General features: G+C 55.5%; 1 protein-coding gene across 1 annotated transcript in view; it reads right to left on the bottom strand.

Annotated features, from left to right (window-relative positions):
- NOL4L (nucleolar protein 4 like) overlaps positions 1-25,067 on the bottom strand; it is a 67,266-nt gene extending 42,199 nt beyond the window's left edge. Inside the window, exons 1-3 of the mRNA XM_067307819.1 lie at positions 24,759-25,067; positions 7,417-7,572; positions 3,475-3,586 (exon numbers count right to left, since the gene is read on the bottom strand). Coding sequence (XP_067163920.1) covers positions 3,475-3,586; positions 7,417-7,572; positions 24,759-25,067 — 577 coding nt within the window. The remainder of the gene's footprint in view (positions 1-3,474; positions 3,587-7,416; positions 7,573-24,758) is intronic.
- Between the last annotated feature and the right edge of the window lie 1,196 nt (positions 25,068-26,263).

Genomic DNA, 26,263 nt, shown 5'->3' on the forward strand with positions numbered 1-26,263 from the left:
GAGTCAATAATGATAAACATTTATCTCTCCAAAGACCTCTGATTCTGGCAAGATGGAACAGCTCAAGCACAAATAAACCTTAGGATCTGTAATGTGTGGCCTGTCAATGTGTCAGTGTAAGAAAGAATATCTGCATATTATCCCTATATTATCTCTGCTACCTTGGTTGAGGATGAATGAAAATTCAGCTGTTGTGGCTTTTAACCAGCAATCCATGCCGCTTAACATGGAAGCGCAGCCTCCTTCCCGACACCCAGAAAAGCGAGCTGCCCCCTGTGTGACCTTCAGTGGTTCCTACTTCCAGGATAACAAAAAGTTGCTAGCAGCTTCTCATGGAGATCTCTTTCTCTGTAAAATATGGCAGTAAGCATGGGACATCAAGAATCTAGAAAGGTCTGAAAAGCAGGATTCAAAAAGAACCAAAAATAAAAGAGGTTATTAAACTGAAAGAACAAGTCTTCATCTATATAAAATTACTGCTGCAAAGAAAAATGGAGTAATCTTTGCTCCATGTCCGTGGTACGTAGGACAAGCAGCAATGGGCTCAAATGCAGCAGAAGATTCAGATGAGATAGCAGAAAACTTTCTAGTATGGGGATAGCGAAAACCTACACAGCTTGGCTGGGGTCACCCACACTTGAGTCTTCAAGAACAGTCCGAGAAAGCATTTGCTAAGAATAACAAAGACAGAGCTGATCTTTCCTTGAGCACAGGAGTGAACAGGGTGAGTCTTCTGGACCTCTGAGGAGCTGTGCTTCTGTGCTAGGGCTGGTCCCCTGCCATCTTCCACTTAATAGTTTAGCACTGTAGAAATGAATGAGGCTCAACAGAAAAAGCTCAACACGCTCAGATCGGGGGTAAGAACAAAGTAGATGAACTTTGGTACTTAGATTCTGCCTGAAACTATCCTGGTGTAAATCTAGAATAATCCCTTTAGCAACAACAAATTCACTGTGAATTTGTGTAACTGCAAGAGATAAGAACATGAGCCTAAAAAACCAAAGACATATTTTTAAGCTAACTGGAAGAGAATGAAAACCTTTGTTTTAAAGGGCCTTGGGGACTCCACAGGAACAATCCACATTCTACATAGCAAAAAGAGGCTACTGTAATGATTTACCTCATTTTTAAAAAGTTAGCTATATCACATGCCCCACGCGTTGGAAATATAGATGAAACACTCAGGCAGAATGGTTTAAAATAAAGCAGTTGCAATCCTAATTCCACACTTGTATCATTCCACTGGAATTAGTCCTAATTTTACAACAGTATAAAGAGATCACTGTGAAGTCCAACATTGTTCGAAGTTTCCAATGAGCAAGATAATTTGCTTTTATGAATTATGATGGTGCCCTGCAGGGTTTGATGTCAGATATGTTTAATTAGGGATTTTTCTGATCACAAATGAAGTGTGTTGAGATTTGTTTAATGGACAAGAGAAGTAGGAACAAACGGGAATGATTCACGTTTTTTCATCCTACTGAGTTATACTTTACCTACATAGGTTTGTATGCATGTGTGCATGTGCATACACCTAAGTACTTTTTATACGACCCCAACATTTTTAGGTGATTTGCCCCAGATAAATTCCTGTATATGTATTAGTGAAATCAGACACTCTTTCCCAGTAAAAGTTACTTTACCTAATCAACTCTATGCATTTTCATGGGTACTTAGTCACTATTTATGTACTATTGAGAGCAGAAAGGTATTTTTGTCTTTCCATTCCTGGTGGGTAAGAAGCAGGAATTTTTGTGTGAGAGATTTTTTTTTCTTTCCTGTTTGGTTTATTTTTAAGAGAGTTGGTAAGGGGGAAAGCTTTATGAAAAAAAATTATTTACACTTTGCTCAGGACGACCAGACCTCAGCTCTGATCGTGATCTCCACAGCTGGGACCACTTTGGGGAGAATATTCAGCACCTAATGTTTTATGAGCTGCCTCTGAGCGCAGGTGGGCGCAATGTTTCCAGGGGGGACATGGCAGACGCAGGGGGCTGTGGACAGGAGGGGAGTCCCTGCAGGAAAAATAGCCTTTTCCAGTAAATGCTTCCTGAAATGGGATTCCACCACCCCTGTGAGCTCCAAGGCGGATGACTGCTGGTGCCAGGCATTAGCAAAAAGTGCTGCGTTTCGGGTCGAGCCAAAAGGCGACAGGTCTGACTCTCATCCCGCCGCCCTCCCTTCCCACTGAATCGACTGCTACATCCACAGTACTAACAGTGTCACTCGTGACAGACGTGGTGCAGTCAGTGTAAGGGTCAGTTTTGCTCCCGGTGAGGCCAAAGGCCAAAATTTCTCTTGACCTAATTTGAAAGAGGGATTGGGCCCTTAACAGGCGGAATGGGAAAGTGCTGCAGTAAAGGAGCTTAGGCTAACAAATGTCACATAGGATTATTTGATTATTTGGGAGAGTTTCTAAAAAATATGCCAAGCGCAAAGCATTTCAGTAACTAGCTATGGATAACTGGCACACATAATCCACTTAAATGAAACCTCTCTGCTGTCCATAGGTCTGCTCCTAGTAGTAAACAGCTGGAAATTGGTATTTAATAGTAGAAATTTCCTATTGTTGGGTCCTTTGTTCATTTAATTCTGTTTCTCTGCTTGATAATTCTGCTTTTCTGCCCTAACAGTTCTGAAATATTCTAACTTTCTGCAATTTGTTTATATAAAGAAGCATTTTTTGTTGAGGGAAAATTCTCAGAGTCAGTTTGATGCTTTGCACTTGATAATGAAAATAAGTTTGCAATTCAGAAAAAAAAAAGAGCATTAACTTTAACCATTTATTCTAGCAGAAAACTCAGTCCCATCTTATGCACTGTTGATATATTAACCCCTAGGAGCTGCAGATCAGTTTGGTTTACAAGAGAACCATAATGAGCTAAATACCACAGTTGCCATGATAATTGGTTGTATACACAGACATAATATAACTTTGATTACTGTCACACTTTCTGTTATCCAAAATAGGATCATGTCGTGCATGTCTATTAATTACTGCAAATTACCTCTTTATCAGAAACTTGAGTTATTCAGACGTATTCAGTTTCTTTCATTACAAAATTCATAGTTTAAAGGAAAACCTTCAGGTCACATTTTCCCAGTCCACCCACACATAATTATGAGTTGATTGCAGACATATCTGCAATACTTTTGACCCAAGCTTTGTTATGTTGCATTGGGGAAGGTGCACTCAGAAGTAAAACTGTCTGCTCAGAAACAAAACTTAACTAATCAGCCCATTTCCATTCTCTGAGCTGAGAAAACAGGCTGCTTAAACAGTGATGAGTAAATCAAATTTAAAAAATTATTTCAGCTTTGCTACAGAAGTGCATTAAAACTAACATAGGTTAGGAAAACCATTTGCTAAAGACATAGCTCATTAATGGGACAGTATCCTGATAGCTCTCCAGTGCTATCACTCCGATACGAAACGCTTAGTCAGCTCTGCTAGGAGAATTCCTATGCCTTTACCTTTGGGCTCCAGTCCGTTGGAGTTGAAATGCATCCTCTTCTGGCATTCCGTGCAGCTCATGAGGAACCTGGTCACAGCTTCTCTTGGAAGAAAAGCATAGGTTTCTGCGATCTGGGGGAACAACGAGATGGCTGTACATCCTGGGTAAGAGAGAACGCCAGCAGAGAAGCAGGCAGGGTGCATCACAGGAGACCGCAGGCGCGCTCCCACTTCACCTTGCTCAGCGTAGGAAAGAGCACTAATAACCTCCAGCAAAGCGCCCCGCTCCTTTTAGGCCTAGTCCTGTGATGTGCACCGAGTCCCTTTCTCTGGAGCAACTGCTGGTGGGGGAACGGTTTTTGGAGGGTGATTGGCATGTCACAGAGGCAACAGGGACCCAAATGCAAAGTGCAAGGCCTCCCGACTTCCTGTGCAGGCACCGCTTCCCAGAACCTCCTTTCTGTTCCTCCTAGGAAGTCTGAGAACAGCGAAGCTATGAATGTGTAAGAATCAAAGGAGAAAGTAAGGTCTCTTCAGTTCTGTTTTCATTGTTAATTACCATCACACCAATAACCTGAAGAATCCATTAATCTTTTCTAAGGGCAGGGCACTTCTTCCCACAATGGCAGTTAATTATTGTTAATAATACTTTGCATTTCTGTGACATATTTTATCTAGGGAATTGTAAACATTTTTACAAATAGTAATGAATTAAGTCCCCCTGAACCTTTGTGAGATAGGCAAGTGGTTTTTGTATTTTACAGATGAGGAAAAGCTAAGGATAATTTTTTAAAATTTGGATGCCTAAACTTAAGCACTATATCCAGGCCTAAGTATCCGAATAATGTGCCTGGCTATCACAGAGTCCTACTGTTCTGATTAATCCCTGTCAGCAGCAACTTCATAGCACTTCCGGAAACCAAGTCTACATTATTTGGAGAAGGGAAGAGGCAATTTTAATGTAAAGATTTTTTAAAGCCATAAGGGACCATCAAATCATTTAGTTTGACCTTCTGTATAGTACAAGTCAGGGAACTTCACCCAGGTTCTCCTGCAGCCCAATAGCTTGTGGTTTGCCTAAAACATATTCCAGGAAGACATCTGGTCTTAATTGGAAGACATTAAGAGGTGGAGAGTCTACCTCTTACTTTGGGAGTTGGTTCCTATGGTTAATCACCCATCCTGTTTGGTCTAAGTGACTTGTCCTAGCACAACGGTTCCCAAACCAAGGGCCACGACCCCAATAGGGGTCACAGCACTTACAAGTGGGGTCATAAGGCAGACAGAAATTCAATTGTTTGTGCCAGTCTTCAGGGTTGCGAGCCCAGCAGAAGTGGGGCTCATAACTGGAAGCAGGGCTGCAACCAGAAACCTTTGAGAGTAACCACCTAGTGACTGCGACAGAACCAGGCAGGCAGCCCAGAAAGACCTGATGCCCTCTGCTCTGACCAGTGGACATAACCCTGCCATCTTACTCTATTAACAAAAATAATAATTAAAAAACCCATAAATTCCAAGCATTTTTCTATCCCACAGGAAAGGCAGAAGAGTGAAGTTTAAGCTTGTTAAAAAGAAGAAAAAAATGTTATAGAAGTCTGATGGGGCAAAGGGCAGAGGGCTTGCTTGATAATGGCTAAAACAGAGCTGTGAGCTAAAATTGTTGTGGAAGGGAGAGACGTTTATCTCCACTGAGCGGCAGCATAGACCCAATTTTACATACGTGCTAATGTCAGATGGGTAGAAAGTTCAGACAGGGACCTTGTCCCAGCAATTCAAATGGAGGATGCGGTGCCTGGTCCTCATGGGATTTTCCTTCTATTTAGACACAGCCCCATCTAGCTCTGTTTTGACTTAGTCGCTGCCCAGCTCAGCCCTTGCCTCTCAAGGCGTCTGTGAGATATTTATCCATGCTCAAGCATTAGGAACTCCCCACAGAAGCACTGAGATTCAAGGGCCTGAAAATTGCTGGCAGCAAACATGATACCCTGGGGTGTGCAGAGAACTGCCCCTTAGCACTGCCTGCAGGACTGAGACCAGCCTCCCTGCCTCCTTTGCTCTAGCAGGCCCATAGTGTCTGCTGCAAATGTTCAGCTAATTTTAGTGATACAGTTGTTATTTCTCAGCTGATTTGATGCTCTGCAGAGCAGACAGCTTCCTTGATGAGTTATCTCCCATCCAAATTCTCTTTCTGATTGCCTCCCTCTGGAGGTCATGGACAAGGGCAAACTCTCCAGTGCCTCTCTAATCAGAAATGGTGGAGAAAGAAAGAGAGAGAGAGAAAACAGCAGGGGACACTGAATCTTCTGGAGTTGACCATCCAGCAGAATCCCTTTGTGCACTAAGGCCATGCTCACCCGGAGCTGTGTGCGCTATGCAGTATTTCACCTTCCAGACCTGGCTGCGAATGTGTTCCAGGGAGACGGGGCATGCGAGAGGACAGATAGTCAGCGTCCTGCCAGGTCAGAAGGGGATACTCATTGCTAATGTGATGATCTCAGCTCAGGAGGGAGTCTGAGGGGTGGAGCATGAAGCTATCTGACTGCTGTTAGCAGGCCTGGGAAAACAGACGGATCCAGCCTGCTCCCCTGAGGCTGTGCAGTGCACAGATTAGTACTCCAGAGAGCTGAATTGAAGGAATTAGGGGAGGGTCAGAGTGGTCTGCTGGGGAAATGAGCGGAAAGTTTGTGAATTGTGGTCGTGCTGGTGGAGCTGCCCTCCCTAATTATAAAGAGGTCACCTGCCTCTGGCCAGGGAGAATCAGTGCGCGCAGCAAGCCGCTGGTCCTGCGCTGTGCTGCAGGGGCATGAGCCGAGTGCACACAGCTCACGAGATGCGTACACAGAGCTCTGCTCCCCAGCGGGGACGCCCGCGCGTGCAGGGGACCGCAGGGCGCCGGGCTGCACCTCGGGCACTCAGTCAGCGTGCAGAGCCTGTGGCCGGGTCCAGGGACACAAGCGCAGAGCAGACTCCACCCCTGGAGGGACTCAGGCAGCACACCAAGCCCTGCATAATCTCAGGCATCATTGCAGAGACCAGGGCAGCCTGCACAGACCTCTCAGAGATGATGTATACACCAGAGACACAAGCTGCCAGCCAGCCACTTCTGTCTCTAAGCGACCCAGTCCTTAGGGCTGCGGGATTCAAGAGAGTAGCTTGGTTTTGGACAGTAAATTCAGCTCTTCCTATAAAAGAAGTAGAGCCCAAATATTTGCATCAAAGTGCTATGCAGAGTCAGGAGAAACAGCAAGCTCCCTGGAGAAGCACACTTCAAGCTAAATTATTCCTGACCTAACTAGAGTGGTTTCAGGATGGATAGAGCTGGTTCTCAGCATCCATGTAGCACCTGGCAAGACTTAGCTCTGCTCCTGCCTCCATTTTGTAGATGAGGAAACTGAGCCACGGGCTGTTGAGATTAGCCGCCCAGAGCCGCCCAGCAGATCAGAGCTGGGGAAGAGGGGCAGGGCTCTGGCCGTGCCTCAGTCCCCGTTTCTGGCTGCTCCTGCTCTTCAAGGATCGTGCGAGACGCTTCCCTCTGGCTGAGGAAGACAGGGAGGCAGATGGCACAGAGCAGAGTGCACAAGGGACTGGGTAAACATCCCCTCTCACATCACTAATACCGAGCTTTTCTCTTTTTTTCCCAGACAGTTGTCTTTGCATGATTCATTTGGTCTTTCCTAAGGAGCCGTACTGTTGTACTGCCGCTGCGACCTCGTTTCCCGTCTCCCGAGCACAGCTGCTGTGCCTTTAAACAACTCTTTTCTCACGCCTCCTCACACGGGCAAGCAGGCTTTCATTTGCGTTCAGCCTCTGCTCCCGCAAGCGGCACCGCCGCCTACCTGGGCGTCCCCCCGGGAAGCCCCCTGCCAGCCGCCAGGGCTCCCGGCCTGGAGGCCTCTTCTTCCCTTCCTTCCCTTCGCGCCCCGTGCCCTGGCCGTCTGGGGAACACAAAGAAGGAGTCTCACCGCTCGGTAGGTTTTCTTCTGCCCAGCATGTTTGGGTGCTTTGCCTGGCTCGGATGAGCTCTCCACATGCATTGAGTATATGATGTCAAAGAAATCTTCCACCACAGCAACGCGTTTCAGAGAGATGCCCTCAGGCTCCGACAGTCCATCTGCCCCCTACAACAGTGCAGGCAAGTCGAGTTAGTATCAGCGCTGGGTGACAGGGGTGATGAGGGCGGCCTGGGGCTAGTGTGGTTGGAGGGGGCACGGGCGCAGTGTTCCAGCCCTGAACCGCCTGGAGCACGTAGGATGTGGGGGATAAATTAAACAGTGCTCCAGGGAGGCTCCTGCTGTAGCCAGGGCAGTGGCGGCTGCTGCTGTTCTGCTGCTAAAGCTGCCAGTGAAACTGGGCCAGGAACAAAAACAAGGGAAGAGTGGAGTCTTAACCAATTGAGAAATTCAATTTTCATAATTTGGAATGATCTCACTAGGCTGGGAATAAGCAGAGGAAACTCTCTGGGCCTGCACACGGTATTAAACCACTCTGGGAACCCCCGAGCTGTGCGTGTGCATGCATGGGGCACGCTAGCTGGGTGCAGTCCCCGCAGACTCCGACCGATTAGCAGGGCAGGATTTCACAGTAACGCCAGGCTGAGGCCCTAAAGGAACAAGCCCGAATCGCTCTCCTTCCCTGCGCTGACCTTTCCGAGGCGCCCTCCCTCTCGCTTGCACGCGGAGCAGCCGAGCCCTAGCAGCGGCGGCACAGCTCTTTGTGTGTTAGGATGTGCTGGGGAGCAGGAGGCTGTAATTCTGCCACACGGCAGTGGTGACAGACTGGTGGGAGTGGGAAGTGTGGTGAGGAGCGTTCCTCTTATCTGACTGGCAGGAACGGTGTCAGCTCACACTGGCAGGGCATGCCAAGAGAAGAGGAGGCATCCTTTGGTACCCGGCAGCTGCTAATGTCACTCCTGCACGGAGCACCAGAACAGGGAGTGCTAATGGGAGATAGATAGTCACCGTCTCGGCTAAAGGTAGCGGGGTACTGAGAAAGGGCCGGGTTTCTGAGGAGGTCACTTAGCTCGTTCCTTGAAAAAAATGCCGTTGTTGCATAGACAGGTGTATATATATATATAAATAAATAAATAAATAAATAAATAAATAAATATACACATGACACCTCCCTTCAAGGCCTACTTTCCAAAAAGATATGCATGCATGCAGTCCTCGCTGTACACACAACGCTGCCGAGTGGCAACCTGCACAAACTCTCTTTTTTATGTGCATTTACACATCTGCGAATGCGGGCAGAGGTCTGCATGCAAAGTACATACTCAATCTCCTAAACTCTGTTGTTGTTATTATTGGTAATTGGGCTGTGTATATACTCATATACTATATAGATGGAATACATGCTGTTCTTTAGTCACCAGTGTTTTGATGTAAAACACTGCCTGTTAAAGATGGCTCCTTAGCCCAATTTCAGAAGAGAGACTGTCTATACTAGGAGGCTGACTGCAGCGGGATGGATAGATGTGCATACCCGGGACACTGGCACGGAGGCAAACCACTGCCCTCGGGAGCCCTGAGCCGTATATAAAGGTGGCTGCAGCAAAGAGAATATTGAGCAAGAACACACGGGGCATCGTGGTAGTGATGAGGCGGTGGCGGCTGGGAAACTTTGCCTGAGGGAATGTTCTTGAGGAATATAGATCTAATTTCTCCTGTCATTGTTTGGGGAGTTTCACTTTAATCCAGGGCATGGGTATTCCCCTGCCAAGGAGGAGTGGGCATTAGGAGGCTTCCTACTGACCAATAATCCTCAGAGCAGGGCTGAAATTAGGATAATTAAGGAAACAAGACAAAGGAAAATACATCACGAGAAAAGCACAGCCAGATGCAAGCAAAGCCCTCAAAATTAAGCTTGTAACCAACGCCATATGCAAACCACTATTTCCAGGGCTATCCCAACCAACTCACTAATACCCTCGTCCTTGCATTGCCAGTGGTTTCCCATTTCTTCCTTGCTTTTACGACAATTGCAGCTAAGGCAGCCTTGGGGACTGGGTATCGCTGTGGCCTCTCCACTCGTTCAGCACTGGCTTCTTCTCCGTCCCCTCTGGCCGCGGGAGGCAGGTGCTGCCCCTCAACGGCCCACTCTCCGCAGTGACCGTCCCCGAGCTCCTCGCAGGCTCTCCTCCCCTGCCAGGCTCTGCCTCCTCCCCCTGGGATAACTACTTAGCTCTGGGGAGCAGGTGAGGTGCAAGCAGTAGCAAAGTCACTGCATATTAGAAGCTGTATCAAATCTGCGCTGCTAGGATTAGGGAGGTTTATAACTGGCAATATAACCAAATATTGACCGAGGACTTAAGAGGACATACGGACTATAGGCTACCTCTCAGAAGGCCTACGCCCCTCTCTGTCCTCCCTCCACACCCAGCGTGGCTCACAAGGATTCAAAGCATGAGTCAGAGCCCATAACATCACGGAATGGCTTAAAACCCATTAGGTTTAAAAAGCAATAAAAATTCAGCTGGGAAGAAGGATGAGAATAAGGGATGCCCTTTCCTCCCTTCTGGTGCTGGGGGTGTTTTGGAAGTCGCCAGCCCCCAAAAGGTGTAAAACATTTTAGGAGCAAAAGTCAGCCTCAAAATAAACACTCGGAAAGCAGGCGCCGTTTCAGCTTGCTTGGGAGAGGCTGCCATCTCCTTGCAGGCGCTTGGTCTTTCTCCACGCTTGCCCATCGCTAGCTGGCCTGTCTCCCTCCCCTTTCTCGCCCTGTTTCCTCCTTTCTGTCCCCAGCCTGTCCCGCATCCATCTGCCCTGCAGCTCCTGCTCCCTTCCCTCTCCCTTCTCCCAACCACTCCCAGCTTCCCAGCTATCTTTAGCCTTCTCCTGCTCCTCTCGGCCTCTTTTTCTCCGCGTTTCCCGTTAGGTCTCTTTGTTTTTCTCAGTCTCCTCCTATCCCACAGTGCTTTGCTTGCCCCCTCCTCGCACTTCTCCAGCCCCTTCGGCGCCCGCGACCTCCCCGTCAGCCTCCTGCAGCCGCCACCCTCGAGCCCGCGCGCGGCCCAAACCTCTCGCTCCGTCTTGCGTCTCCTCTGCCCTCCACGTCCCCCTGCACCATCCCGCGTCTCTTGCCTGCCCTCTCCGGCCCCTCTGCAGCCCCCTCCGCTCCCGGCCCCGGATGGTCTCCCCCCGGAGCCTCCCTCCTGCAGATTGCTGTTGTTTTCTGCTTTCGGGCAATGCGGCTCTCTAGCAGCAAACGAGGAAAGGAGGTGGCTGTCCCGAGCGGGGGTAATGTCACCGCCACACACACGGCGGGGCGGCCAGCCTGCCTGAGGACGGCGCGGCGCGCAGCGAGCAGTCGGCGGCGACAGCCATCTGGGGCGAGGGAAAGCGCACGAGCGTGAAGCCAGGCATCCCGGGCTGAGGCGGGATCGCAGAAAACGCCGCTGCAAGATTCAGAATCAAGCCCGGGGGTTGGCAACGCTCGCCCTCCTTGGCGCCACGGCCCTGCCCCGACATCTTTGTTCTCCCCAGCTTTCGGCGCCTCGCTGTCCTCACTCTCCTAGCTACAGGCCCTATCTGCTATTCCCGCGCCGCTCGCCTCTCCAGGGATATGTTCGTCCTCTGTCCCCCCCGGGGCCTGCGCTCCCCCGGCTCCCGTGGAGCGGCCGCCGTTGCTGCCGCCGCCGCCGCCTTCCCCCGCGCGGGCTCTGCCTCCCCTCTCCCTCCTCTCGGCACAGCCGTGCTGCCGCCACCGCCGCCGCCGCCGCCACCGCGCTTCCTGGGGCCTGCGCCCTCCCTCGCGCCGCACGCCTGCCGGACTGCGTCCCCCTTCCACCCCCACGGCCCGGCCCGGCCCGCTTCCTCCCTCAGGGAGCCGGTGCGCTTCCCGGGCCCGGCGCGGGGAGGGGAAGGGCCGGGAAGGGCCGGGAAGGGAAGGGGGGCACATGAGTCCCTGCCTGCATCGGCTGGGGCAGCGGGGCCGGGGTGGGCTGGCGGCAACCGCCTGCCCCATGCGGTGCTGGCAGCAGCGGGGCGCCCGAGCCGTGCCCTGCTCCGATAACGGCATCGTGTCTCCTTCCTCTCTGCCCCCGCCGCCCACCCTCCCGGCGCGGCCCCCGCGGCGGCTGCCCGGGCCTGGTGCCCGCGCCGCCCGCGCGGGCCGGGCGCCGTCCCTTGTCCCTCGCCGCGAGTGTTAATGGCTGCTGACAGAACACAGAGGCTGCCGGGGTGACATCTGCTGAGCTGGCGGCGGGCGGCGACCCGGCCTCCCCTCGGCAACGAGGTGGCGGGGGAAAGACGAGGACCCTCCCTCCCTCCCCTTCTCCCCCCGGCCTCCCCCCGCGACCCTCCCCAGGCCCGGGTTTAAAAGCCCTGCTGGAACCACCAGCGCCTCTTCGTCAGGCAGGTAATGAGGGTAACCATGGTAACCCGGCAGAGGAAGTGTATTCTGCAGGAGACGTTAATCCGCGCTCCCTCGAGCTGGGACAGCCTGACTTTTCATTCTCACACAGTAATTAGATACCAGCTGTCAGTGCAGGGGGAGGCTGGGGCGGCGCGGGCGGCGGGGGGGCCCCCGGCGCGGGACAGCCCGGGACCCTGCGCCTTGGCGCATCTGCGCCGGCCCGGGCAGGCGGGCCAGCGGGAGGGAGGAGGGGGCCGCGGTGGCCGCCGTTGCCCGGCCCGCGGCCCCGCGCGCACCTGCCGCCGGCAGCGGTGCCTGGGGCCCCTCTCGCCCGGGCCAGGCATGCTGGGCCGCCGCCAGGCGCCCCTCGCTCCCGGCCTCGAGCAGGGCCCCGCTCGCTCCCTTGTCGCCCCGCTCCGCCGGCCTCCCGCCTCTCCGCGCCGGCCCGGGCCCTTCTCCCACGCTGGCCCAGCGCCCGCTGCCCCGACGCCACTGCCCGCACGGCTCTCTCACCCCGGGGCCTCGGTTGCCTGGGGTGCGAAAAGGCCCAAAACCCGAGGGGTTCCTCACGCCTGGCACCTGCCCGGCCGGAGCCCCCGGGGCGCCTCCCTGGCACCGGCCTCCTAAAATGGGGCTGGCAGCCCTCCCGAGGGCCCTGGGAGCTGCCGCCCCTCCTGACCGCTCCATACAGGCTCACGTTTCCGGAGGGGGCACGCCAGCGCCCGCGAGCACGGGGGCCGTCGGGGACGGGGGGCGACGGAGAAGGAGAGGGGCTGGAAGGCAGCGCTGACGGCTTCCCCCTCCGCCGCGCGCGGCCCCAGATAAAACGCGCCCCTGGCCCTCGCGCAGGGGGCCGATACCCGTCAAATTCAGCTTCCTGCGAATAAAAAGCCACTTCCTGCCTGATAATGGCACCACTCCGCTTTCTGTCCCTTGAGCGGACCCTCTGCCCTCGCCTGCTCTCGTACTTCCCACATGAAAGCTCTCGTCTCTCTATCTCTCCGCCGCAGCATCTTCTCCCCTCCTCAGCGCAGAGCCTCTCGCGGCGCTTTAAACTCCGTTTCCTGCCGCTGCCTGCCGCCCTCACCCCCAGGCCCCCCGCGCTGGGAGCCGTGGGGCCGGCTGCACCTAATTTCTGCTCCCTGGCGCACGGGATAACCCCCCCCCCCCGTCCTTCCCCCCGCGCTGGCGCCACGCTGCAACGCGCCGCTTCCACGCGCCACGAGCGAGGGCTCCCGCGGCCCTGCCGCGCTCGGCCCTGCCGCGCTCGCCGTCGGCCCTCCGCGGCGCTGCCTGCCGCGTGCGCAGACGTGCTGTCGAATACCTGGTGCGGGATCAGCTAGCTCGAGACTATGTTTTACCAGAAGAATGCCGCTGCTCTTTTAGCGGCATGTCTGGTTTCCTGCAAGTCGCATTTGGTTCTAAGGAAATTTTTTGATTCTTCAGGGAAAATTTTCGCTCGAAAACTGGGAATGGGCACGCATGGAAAATCCACGCGGTGCCTGCAGAGGACAGAAACTGCAATGCACAGCCCAGGAGCAAGGTCTGCCCCGTCTGAGGAGCGGGACTCCATCAGGTGCTTCAGTGCCTTCGCCCTCGGCAGCGTCCCAACGCGCTCCCTGCTCCGGGAGCTGAGTGCAACGTTAAATACAGCAGCGGGTGCAAAGCGCGCGAGCCCACCTCTGCAATTATGTGTTCTACACAGACTTCAGTACTGAATCCGATGCTTCCTTTCAATATGGACTCTTACAACTTTTGATCAAGAAACTGTTCTTGGTAGTTCTCATCTCTGGGAAGTCAGGCCTTGATTGGCTTCTATATTTAGACTTCTCCAGGGCTTTAGGAAGTTCACTCCTCATGGTATTTAGGTGTAGGATGAAAGCAGCTTTTGCGGGGGATATGTTAAACCACAGCAGGCTCCCTCTGTTAATGCTGCTAGGAGAAAGAAGAGCCAGATTCCTAGAACTTTGCTCTTCCTTCTTGTCCCTACTGCCACGGGCACGGTGCATGCTTTAGAAAGAGGCACGGATGAAATGCTAGAAGGAGGACAATAACAGCTATATTACCACTAATAAAGAGAACCCATTAGAAAAATGTGTGAAATGCTCTAACTTATAGATTTTGCTCTCTTTTCCTCCTTTCTCCTGAAAATATTTTCCTGGGAAAATTTTCAGATCATTTGTAGAGCTAGTTGGAAAATGGAAAAAAAAAAAAGGTTGCTAAAATGTTGACGATTTTTCTCTATGTCTGCTAAGCATTTATATGTTATTTTGCACAAACCACCAAGCAAACATGAAGCCCAATCCCACACTTACAGCTACAGTCCTACTTACTGCAATAAAAACAGCACTGGATCTACTAATCAACTGATCTTCACTACAGCCTCAGGAGAATTCATCCCCCTGGGGGAAACCAAGGCAGAAGGAATAAGCAATTTCCCCAAAGCTCCACGTCAGTTTGGGCCAGGAGCCGCAGAATCAGTATACCAGCGTTGCTGCCTCCCAGCCTCGCACTCGGGGCATTCACATTGTTTTTCTAACTAGAATTGTACACAATACTTTTTTTTTTTTCCTCAAAGTAAATACTTCCTTGTGAGGGGGAGCCAGGCACATTATTTTCAGACGGCAAACAAAGCCGAGGTGTGTTTCTTTTGCTGGGGGACAGCTCGTGCGGGAGGGCTGCTCTCTCGCATGAGTTCAGGCCTCTGCTCTGACCTCAGCTGATTTCTCCGCCGGCTCCCAGGCCTGTAAATGAAAACACGGCAGCCTGGGAGGGGCGAGCCTGGAAATGGCAGCCCTGCCTCCAGCCGCGGAGAGGGCCCAGGTGGGCTGCCGGCGGCGCCGGGCGGGCTCCCGGCTTTATTGCCGAGAGCCGTGCCAGGATCCTTGCTGGCCGGGAGGGAGCCGAGGGGGAATGGCAGGGGAGCAGGGCTGGTGCTGCGGGAAGGCGAAGGGGCTCGCCTGCATCCCGGCTCCGTCGGTGGCGATGGGGAGCAGGCAGCGGCAGGCAGGGAGGCTGTCTGCTCGCATTGCTGTCCTGCCCCGGAGGCAGAGGACATTTTGCACAGAGCAAAGGAGCTGAGCTGCCTCCCCGCGAGCCGCCACGGGAAGCTGGAGCAGCAGCTGCGCCTGGCAGCGAGAGGTGAGCGCAGCTCTCCGAAATGGGACCCCGTGACCCGCTGCCAGAAGCGCCCGGGGAGCTGGCGCTCCTCGGCCCACGCAGGTGCTCTCCACCACGGACGGGGCTACGGGGCAGGCGCGGAGGCAACAAGGCGCTAGGTGCTTCGGTCAGCCCGAGCTGCTGTCGGCGCGCTGGTTCTGCTGTTTTTGGTGAGAAACGCTGACGCGACCTTGTGAACAGAGCACCTGACCGGGGAGAGTGGCTCCGGCCTGCCAGGCAAAGCACCCCCCCCCCCACTGGCCCCGGTTTTCCCACCTGTCAAATGAGGGTAATTACACTAATCTCCTCTGCAAAGCGCAGCGATGCCTGCGCGAGAAGTGCGATGTGACGGCCTGTTAACAGGGCAGGTATCGTGCACATTAGTATCTGCTAATTATTATTACGTTGCAGCATTTTTTACTATTTTGAACCTGGCAGAGTTAAAATGTGAGTTGTTTAAAAATAACTAAATCTGTCAAGGTAGGTAGGGTATCTTAATTCTACATTAATTTCTTAACATCACTTGGAGGTTGTTTTAGGTGATGGGGGGGGTATAGTACGGGAAAACAAATAAATGGAAAAAAAACAGGAAGGAACAGTGTTTGTAATTACAAGAGTTAATTATATTCCATAATATCCTGGAGGAAATCTAAAACTCTACAAGCTAAAGACAAAACTTGGAACATGTTTAGAGCTGATTCTTCCCTGAAGTAACTTATCACTGGAAGCAGTCTTCCCCGTGCTAAGGTATGAAGATCACCGCCAAAGCCAAATCTCTTGAGTTGGAGAGGGGAAAAGCCCTGGCAGCAGGTGGAGAGGACACCCTGCGCAACGGGGCTGCCCCGCTGGGGCAGGCGGAGCGGTGCCGGGGCAGCCGCGTGGCATCGCCTCATGTCCAGCGAGGACAGGGGGATGTCAAAACGAAACTAAGTGGGAGGAGGCAAAGTGCAGCAGCGGCAGCTCAGCTCTTCAGTGATGAGCAAAAACTACGTAGAATAAGTTACAAACGGTGCTACCATGAATCAAGGTCAGCCGGGGCTAAGAGGCTGAGCCCCGAACGCGTGGCATCCCGGTGCTGGCCCATGGCCCCTCGGCAATCCGGGTATGTGGGCCACAGCCGGGCTCCCGCGGGAACGGCCAGATGTGCCCCTAGGAGAATGCCGACAATTTGGGAGCCGCTTCGCGGGGGCTGAGCGCTGTGCGTGCCTCTCTTGCAGGGCCGGCCGCCTCGCCGGGGAGGGTACGGCAGAGCCGGAGCTGCGCTGCGCTCTGCCCGGCTTGGCAGTGGCGGCTGCAGCGTGTCCCACCCCTGACACAGGAGCCTGAAAATGCTCCTCTCCCGCTTACAGCCAAGCACTATATTGCTGCCTGCTGTCCCCCCCCGCAAGCACGCACTGGGCTCACGAATATGGAGCCTCCTCTTCCTCTTTCCTCCAAAAGCAGTCAGTGCTGAGCCATCACAATTACGTCTGACTTCCTGCCCCAAGCAAAACCCTGCACCGATGCTCAGGGACAAAAGGCTCCTACTGCTGTCGTTGCTCTTATTTATTCTGGCCTGTGCGCAAGCCTCCCAAAGGATTGGGGGGGGTCCTATACAGGGAGTTTTGGGGGGACGAAGTTGACCAAACTCGTCTACATCTCTCTGGACCCAGGTAACCCCTGCCTCTGCCTGGCTTGTGTTCCTATCATAACCACAGGAGGTGGACCCCGACCCTTCCAAAATCTAAGCTCTAACCTATAAATGATGACGCCCCCCCCAGGGAAGGACTCCCCATTAACCTGGGCCAAACAAATGGATTTTTTGAGTTCTTGACTGCGGCTGCGTGTGGGGGGAGCAGAAGTCAAGCATCTTGCTTTTAATGCTGACTGCTCCATCACGGTAATCCATCCACAGAGACCCCTCTCCCAGGTCTGATACAGTCCGGCAACATCACATCGCATCTGGCCCAACGACTAAACCACTGCAGGTTAGACGCATGGATAATAATACAGAGCTGCCTCACAGCTGACTTTCCCTGGTTTTCTGAGAATCTGTGTCTCGAAACATGGATGCTACTGGGAGCAGGAGAAGGGGAAGGCAATCCAAGGGGAAGGCAATCCAAGCAGGGCAGAGAAGACAGACAATTAATATCACCTGCCCTCTGTGTGAGGAATAAATTGGCAGCTGACAGGTTATAATCTGTGCAAGCAGGATCTTCACAGGAGAGGTGAGGGCTCCATTGGGGGCCAATTGGATGGTTAATTAGGAGGACAAAGCAGAGGATTCACGAAAATGTTTATGAAACAGCGCTTTGCAGAGAAGCCTCTGAGAAACGCTCACCGGAGAGGAGCTGCTTTTGGTTAGGAGGAGGAAACACGAGGGTGAAATACCAGAACCAAGCGCTGTGACAGAAAATAGCAATGCAAATGTCCCTAAGAGGGACGGGGGATTCCCAAGTGCAGTGCAGAGGAGTTCAGGGAAGGACCCTATGACATCGAGTTTTTCTAGAAATATATGGGCTGTGTCCTCCCTCTTCCTCCTCCCTCCTCCTGGTCCCCACCCATACGACCAAAAAAGCATCAGTATTGCAGAGCAGCCTCTCTCTAGGTAGCTGGCATGCAGCCTCCTGGAGCCAGCCAATGGGCTAGCCGCTCGCCTTGCAGAGACAGGGCACGAGGAAAGCAATTAAACCGAAGCTTTGATTAGGACTCACAGATGACTGCTTGTGTTAGAAATGCCTGAGCTTCTTTAAGTGTCTTGGCTGTGGTTGAAGCCGGCCTGATCCTCCGGCGCTGCTCTGCTGCTACGGCAGAAGCGTGACTGATGCTCTCTGTCCCACACACAGGCTCCGAGAGCTCCGAGGTAGGAACCAGTTGCTAAGAGACAGGACTGTACTTTCCAGCCCACATCCAGACCTTTGTCACCAGCTCAAGGGCTTTTTGCTGGATCAAAACGCCCGATGCAGGTGAGCGCAAGCAGGCAGGCCTCCTCCCAGCCAGGCAGAGCCCCGGCAGAGCCACGTGATGCCGCTTCGGGGAGCCGCTCTACTGGCATCCAAAGCCATGATGGGAGCAACGAATCTGAAAGCGCCGGAGCGGGAAGAGGGAGGCTGGAGCCTTGCAGCCAGGCTGGCTGCTTGTCCCTAATGCTGTAGGACTCCAAGCAGAGATGATCTCCTGCTAGCTGGGCATCAGCGCGGCTGGGACTTGCAGCACCAAAGCCCAGAAGGTTTTGGATGTCTAGACAGCGTAGAGAACTGGCTGACTCGGGGCTGAGACACTGCCAGTAGGACACTGATCTCTTTGCTTTGAGGTCACTCATCCAAGCGCAAGCCAAGCCAGGAGTCCCGAACTTTATTCAGTTTTGGGGAGGGGGCCGATGGGTCTCAATTCATCCGCTAGCAGAGCGACTCCTGTAACACAGAACCGTGGCTATATTTAGCAATCGGAAAGCCCAAACACTGAGCCTGAATTACCCTGTCATCTTCAGAAATACCCTCTCTCCCTCCGAGTGAGGGATGGCCCATCTGAAATGCTAGCATACCTACAGTCTCTGCCATTCTGCATGTTAGAAGAAAAAAATGTGTCCTTCTGGGCTGTCAAGCCAAAACTGGATAAGGAGAGAAAGAAAATATTCACGTTGCGTCTCTGTCTCTCCACTGTCGTTCTGTGGAAGGCCTTGTACCACTGTGGTAAGACATAACCAGCCTCCTTTTAACTTCCAGTGACTGGTTGGTTTAATCTTGGATACGCTGTAAAGAAACTCTTACTCCAAACCCTGCCTATTAGTGTCTGCTCCCACGTACATGCACATACATTCTGCAGCTATTTCTTTTTAAATAAATTGTCACTCTTTGGGAACAGCCATAAAGGAGGAAGTCAGCGGCACTCCAACAAAGAAGCCAATTTTGGCCAGCGGGTATCTCCCATAGCTCCAATCAGCTAACTAGACAGGACACAAACTCAGTGGTGGCTTTGGCCCGCCTTGATGTGATTCTTGGGAGATGGGCACAGCTAATATGAGATATGGGGAAGGTTATTGCTAATTTGCACTAAAGAAAGAGAAATAACATCTGTATTCCTCTGCCACAGCAACGCAGACAAGTTTTTGCGAAGCCAGAGCATTTCTCCATGGGTTGGATAAACGGATCCCCCATCGATGCTCCTCCAGGCCTCCTTGTGGTTTCCCTGCCATTTGTTTTGTCCACAAAGTCACTTTATATACTGCTCGTATGAGGTCTAATTTAACAGCAAAAACCAAGCTGAAGGAATGATATTAGGAGGAGATTATTGCTAAGAATGGTTTGGACAAAGAGATTTGGCCAGATTTTATTCTTCTAGAAACTGTTCAGTCAGACATGTATAAGGGGACTGGGAACGTGGAGCAGCAATGGGATATGGGAATTTTGCAAGGGCGTCTCCCGGTCTCGTGAGCGCTAGCGACCAAAAGCGGTGTCACAAACGGCTGCCTGGAGAGGTTGGTATCTGTCCACCGGAGGCTGCACCACGTGCCCCATATCACAGTCCCAACTGCCCCAGTGGGGCTGCCTGATAATCATGCTTGTCGTCCCAGCAGAAAAAACCCACGGACTGAATTAGATGCTGGTTTCCCCTCTTATCCCTAGAAGCGACTTCAGCAGGCTGTCTTGGAGGTGTAGGAGTGGGCAGGAGCTGGGAACTGGCACTGCCACCAGCTGTCCTGCCCCCAGTTTGGGTAGGAACTTCACTCTGCAAGCCTGCACAGCTGCGCAGATTGTCAGAGCCCTTTAAATTCAGGCTGTAAAGGTCCTGGGGGCTTTTGCTGCTCTCCAGTGAACTTTAACCAATACCGGGAGTCTGTGAATCGGCTTTTCACTAGCGTGACTCTTACCACGAGCAGTTTTCAGAAATAAAAACTGCTACTGATGTGCAGACTTAGAGCTGAATCAGGAAGCAATATTGATGTGTGAGGATTTTCTCCAGGCTTGGTTGGAAAGGACCACACAGCCAGGCAGCGTTGTGCCAATCTTTGGAGTGCACTTTTAAATGTAAGCCCATCATCAGTTCAGCTCTTTGGAAAAGCCAGACCTGGCCCGCATGCTCCAGGCTGGGCTGTTTCGTAGGAGAAGACCCCGTGTATCGTGAGGAAGGCTTGTGCTACAGCAGAAATCGGCAGTTTCTCAGATAATACCCTTAGGCCCACTTGCCTTGCCTAAGGCTCTTCTGAACAGTCTTGATTTTGTTCTTTTTATCACATGAAGTTCACAGAAAGTCTAAGTGGTTATTCACAATAGTGAAAACCTTCTGCTGACTAATGTTCTCAGAGGTTACACGTGTAGCTTTTGGGGGGCACTGAAGTGTACTTGTACCAGGAAAAATGCAGCCTCTATCAGCAGCATCTGGAGCAGCTTCTTTCCAACATGCCCAGCTTCTTAACTCCAGCTCGCTCCCGCTATGCTGTGCTGTCCCAGGGCCTCACACTATGGCTTCCACGTGCTTCAGCATCACGACGCTCCCCGTTCCAGAGAGCTAAAATGTATTTAGGGATATGCTGTAACTGTGAGATCTATACAGCATCCGAGGTGATGTTTTTCTGCTGTCAGTGAAAGGCCTCCATCCATTTCACTTTTTGGTCTCGTTCTTTTCTCCTTAGGGTGCCTCCTTCCTGCTGTAACAGCTTTCCTTGGATGAATTTCACCAGGCCCAATTGCGAAATAATTTCAAGCATATGGTTCTGGGGGAGCCAGCAGAGGTGAACTATACTTGTACAACAATAACAACCTCCCTCACAAATGTCATCAGCCTTTTGCTAACGCCTAAAAGAACCCCCGAACCTTGCACCAGGCTCTGCAGGGGACAGAGAAAGAGGAGGAGAGCAAAACCAGACGTAGGCGATGCTACCGAGCCTACGCAAGCCCCGAGCCTTTGCGCAATACCCAAAGGGTCAGTCTACTGCGAGGCTTCCCCCGTCTCATCTCGCAGTCCGATTCGAGCCAGTCCTCCAGCCTGCATCACAGGCTGCCGGAATGAATATATCCTGCGAGGCAGGCCACCGCTCCGGAGTTGTGACAAGCTCACACCGCGCTCGCTGAGCTACGGCATTGATTTAGAGAGTGTGCGTAGCCGCTCCTGCAGCTCGTGCCCCAACCAAAGTCTGGGGCTAACCTTGCTGTCCACACCCTGCTGCTACAGAGAAATAAAGCTGCATCGCGAGCTGTTGTCGACGGCACTGTCCGTTTCCCTGCGCCGTTTCTCCATCTCGCTGTCTAAATGATGCTAAACGCTTCAGACAAGAGGGACATGAGACTATAATGAACTGCGTCTTAACACCTTGTCATGAACAAATTCTCCCACAGTTCTTCAGGAAATCGGGACGCTGGCCTGGACCCCAGGACCCGCGGCGTGATAAGGAGGTGCGCGGCACCATTCCCGCCGAGGCAGCGGGCAGGCTGGGCACTGGGGAGAGCTCTGCTCCGTACTGCGGCAGCGCGCACACATACCCTCCTCTCCAGTGCCGTCCAAACAGATTTTTCTTTTTTTCCAACTCCCTGACCTAAAGGATGCATCATCTAGCCAAAATGCAAACAGGTCTGTCACATACCAATTTTCTACATTGCTAAGCCTCGTGTGTATATCTGTGTAGGTTTTTTAAATTGTATGTGTTAAACGTCCAGCATCTTTGGGACGTTCATCTGGGAAAAAGCAATGCGAACAGCCTCTGTGCCAGACATCCGTCCACACTGCTGTTCCTATTCCCAGTGCATTCTTTGAGAAGACCACCATCTGCTCCGACCATCACCTAAGGCAGATGCCCCCTTCTCAGCGTACAGTTGCCGTTCTCAAGCCACCCAAATCTGATTAGGCCTGTGCTGATGAGGGGCCTGGAGGAGGGCAAGGGAAAGTTACTCAGGAGAGAAAATAATAACCACATGTTAATTATGCCTTCGCTACAGAGGCACAGAGAATAGACAAACTGGAATAAATAAACCAAAGGGAACAACTCTAACTTTATCGAGTTGTTTTTTTTGGGGGGGGTTATTTTGGTTTTGTGGGGGGGGTTGTTTTTGTTTTTGTTTTTTCGAAAGGAGGAGCGGCCCCAGCTCTGTCGGGGAAAAGAAAGATCTTATCCCCACTGCTGCCCTCTACGCCGCCTTTAGCACCTCCGTTCTTTCACTCACGGCACCTCGTATTTCCTGTAGCAACCTGCAGACGCAGCACAGCGGCAAGCAACCCCCCCCCCCGCCACCCCCCCGCCAGCTCCACTCTGCCTATGTATATTTGGTGCCGGTGCCTTCGGTCCTGGGACAGCCTGGAGCAGGCTGCGGCTCCGGCAGATGTGCTCGGAGAAGGAGCATGGGACAGGACAGGCTGTATCAGATTGCTGAGCGGCACAGCCAGGAGAAAGCAACTGAAACACCAATCCAGAAGTATTTGGGAAAAAGCAACAGAACGGGGATTAAACCAGAACGCACGCTCGACCGTTAGCAAAAAGCTAATATCAGCTTCATGAATTATTTGACCGCACGCGCGAGAAAAATTAAATGCACCCACAAAACCAGCCCGAAACACCAAAGACTGGAAGAGCACTGAATTATCACGAGCCGAAGAAAACCCCTGTCGAGTACTTCTAAATTTGAGAGCCACTTCAAGCAAAACCCAAACCCAGCAAACGCCTTGGTCTAAAGCCGTCCTGGCCGAAGGGTCCCTCCTGGGCACCCGCGAGCTGGGGCTGAGGGAGGGGAGAGGAGGCAAACAACTTCTACAGACTTAACACCGGAAGATTTCAGGGAAAGCAGCGATAGGGCTTTCCTGCAGCCAGGGGCTCTTTAAAACGCTCCCCGCTCTAACTTCTTGCGGCAGGGCAATCTCTGGGAAATAAGCCGCATCGCCCCTTTGAAAATTCAGTTGTCTCCTGAGGGCATGCCTGCTTTTTGTTTGTTGATTTAAGGAAGCCTGGGTGTATCTCCTATCTGTAGCCTGCAGGGACTCTGCCACCGAAGATGTGGGGGCCTAGACGCTCTCCTTGCTGAAACTTCATCCGTGCGGGAGCCCTTGGGGAATAGCGGGGCTTGCGCCGGCCTCGACCCTGGGGACGGAGCCGGGGACAAAGGGGAGGGGGAGGCTCGCCCGGCAGCAGGGTGGAGGGAGTCTGGCTCGGCCTCTCGGGGGTACCATGACTCTGCAGCATTCGGAAGATCTGGGATAGAGTCGCTAGCTGGATGGAGAGGACCCGGGGGGACCTGCTGTATTTGTGCGAGGGGGTGCCGGCCACGGCCTGCCCCTCAGCAGGGCTGCTTTGGTGGTGGTGGTGGGGAGCGGTAGAAGAGGGCTGCGAAGATGCCTCAAAAAAACTGTAAAGAATTTTTTGGGGGCATGGCGTGAGGGGGGCGCCGGGGTAGAAAGAAAGGCGCCTCTGAGCACCACGGAGGGAAAGGGAGAAATAATGACCCTTCCCCCTCCCCCCCCAATAATAAGGCAGACCAGATGGGAGGTAAATAGTGCGTTTAGAAGCATTTGCCACAGATGGGCTGCCCTCAATGGAAGCATCCTCCAGCCACATCAATGCCGGAGTCTGTGTGTGCACAGAAAACACTGCACCCTTTAGAGCAGCGGCAGCAGCAGCGGCAGCAGCAGCAGCAGCGGGGAAAGGAGGGGAGGGACGGGGATATGGGGGGGGGGGAAATCCCTCCCGGAGCCCTTCTGTGCCCGCCGGCCCGGAGCAAACCCCCCCCCCACCACCCCAAACCACACACACACACACACCCCCCTCCCGTCCGGCGCGGGGGCGGCGGGCCGGTGCCGGGGCGGCGGGCAGATGGGGCGGGCGGGCGGGCGGGGGAGCGCGCAGGGCCGCGGCTCGGCAAAGTTGCGCGTTTGGGCTGCGCGGGGCGCGCACGGGACGGGGAACAATGGGGGGCGCGGGGCGGCCCCGGCGGCGCGGCGCGGGGCGGGGCGGGGCGGGGCGGGGCGCGGAGCGGAGCGGAGCGGGGCGGACGGGCGCGGACGGACGGGGCGCCCCGCACAATGCGGCGCTGCGCGGCGCGGCACAGCGCGGCGGGGGAGTTTCCCGGGACGGCGGCGGATGGGGATGAAAATTCGGGGAGGGGAAAGGAAAAAAAAAAAAAAAAAAAAAAAAAAAAGCAGCGCTAATCCGGGCTCTGCCTCTCTGCTTCCCCCCCCCCACCTCCATCCCCACCACCACCCTTTTCCCCGGGGCAGCGGCTGCAGCGGGCGGGAGCAGGGCGGGGTGCCGGCCCCCCCCTCCCCTCCCCTCCCCTTCTTTGCGCTGCCCTTGACTGCAAACCTGTCTCCGCTGCTGGGAGCGGATGGGAAATGCAGGGGCGAACGTGATCGGACGGGGAGGGAAGGGGCGACGGGGCGGGGGGGGGGGGCAGGTGCGATGGGCCCGCACTGGATGGGACGGGGACCGGGGGGGGGGGGGGGCGGCCGGGCCGGGGGCGGCCGCCGGCGGGACCCCGCCGGCGGCCGCCCCCGGCCCGTCCGCCCCCCCCCCCCTTGCTGGAGGTGGGGGGGGGATGCGGGGAGCGGCCCGGTGCCCGCACGGGGCATGCGCGCTCCCGGCGGCGGCGGGGGCCGCCCGGTGCTGACGGGACGGGGGACGGGGCCGGCGCGGCTGCGGCTGCGGCAGGGAGCCCCGGGAGAGGGGGGGGGGTGGTGGTGGAAGGGGGTTTGGGATGGGGGGGGGTCGCCCTCCCCCGCCCCGCCCCGCTCCACCACCACCACCACCACCACCCCCCCCCCGGGGCGGGACACACAGACAGACAGACAGACAGACAGACACAAGAGCCCCCCCCGGGGCACGGAGCGCACTAACCGTTCCCGTTTTCACCGGCACATATACCACCACTTGACCCATCTTCGTCGCCTCCCTGGTGCCGTTTCCCAGGCGGAAGCCCTTGGACCGGACCCAGAACTGGAACTTGCCTTTCTCCCCCCCGCCGGAGCCGCTGCCGGAGCCGGATCCCCCCTGCAGCACCTCGGCGATGCGCTGGTACTTGCTCCGGGTCACCGTCTTGGTTTTGGCCGAGTCCCCATAGGTGCGGAGGCACCAGTCCCGGAACTGCCGCCCCAGCTCGCTGTCCCCGGGGCGGCTCCCCCGCAGCAGCAGCGGCGGCTTCGGCATCGCCCGGCCGGCGGCGGCGGCGGCGGCGGCGGCGGCGCCCGGCCCCGCGCCCTGTCCCGGCGCGGCGCGGCGCGGCGGAGCGCGGCGGAGCGCAGCGGGCTGAGGCGGAAAATCGAGGCGGCGCGGCGAGCCCGGCCGGCCCCTGGCGCGGCCCGGGACGGGCTGCGGGGGCGATGCCCGGGAGGGGCCGCCGCGGGGGGCGCCGGCGCTCGGACGGCGACCCGGCGAGCCGGGCGGAGGGAGGCACCGGCGGCGCCAGCAGCAGCAGCAGCCGCTCCTGTCACAGGATCACAGGCGGCTCCGGCTCGTCCCCCTCCCTCCCTCCCTCCCTCCGCCCGCCCGCCCGCCCGTCCCTGCCTCCTCCGCCCCCCTCCGGCCGCCTCCTCCTCTCAGCGGGATCCCACCTGTTAGAGCGCCCGCGCCGCCGCCGGCCCCCTCCCCCGGCCTGCCCGGCCCGGCCCGCGGGGCCGCGATCCCCTCAGCACGGCCCGGCCCGGCCCGGGGGGCCGCGCTCCCCTCAGCACGGCCCGGCCCGCGGGGCCGCGCTCCCCTCAGCACGGCCCGGCCCGGCCCGGCCCGGCCCGGGGGGCCGCGCTCCCCTCAGCTTGGCCCGGCCCGCGGGACCGCGCTCCCCTCAGCTTGGCCCGGCCCGCGGGGCCGCGATCCCCTCAGCACGGCCCGGCCCGGCCCGGCCCGCGGGACCGCGCTGCCTTCAACATGGCCCGGCCCGGCCCGGCCCGGCCGACCTGCGGGGCCGCGCTCCCCTCAGCTTGGCCCGGCCCGGCCCGGCCCGCGGGACCGCACTGCCCTCAGCATGGCCCGGCCCGGCCCGACCCGCGGGGCTGCGCTGCCCTCAGCATGGCCCGGCCCGGCCCGGCCCGCGGGGCCGCGCTGCCCTCAGCATGGCCGGCCGGCACCGCGCTGCCTCAGCGCGCCCGGCCCCTTCGCTCCCCTCAGCCTGCCCGGCACCGCGCTCCCCTCACCCTCCCCCCCGGCCCCGGCGCTGCCTCGGGCCGGCCGGCACCGCGCTCCCCTCAGCATGGCCGGCGCCGCGCTCCCCCCGCCCCCGCTCCCCTCAGCTCGCCCGGGGCCGCGCTCCCCTCGGCACGGCCCGGCGGCACCGCGCTCCCCTCAGCCCTTCCCCCCCCGGCCGCTGCGCTGCCTCAGGCCGGCCGGGACCGCGCTGCCTCGGCACG

Source organism: Apteryx mantelli, chromosome 18 (assembly GCF_036417845.1).
Source record: "Apteryx mantelli isolate bAptMan1 chromosome 18, bAptMan1.hap1, whole genome shotgun sequence".
Classification (NCBI taxonomy): domain Eukaryota; kingdom Metazoa; phylum Chordata; class Aves; order Apterygiformes; family Apterygidae; genus Apteryx; species Apteryx mantelli.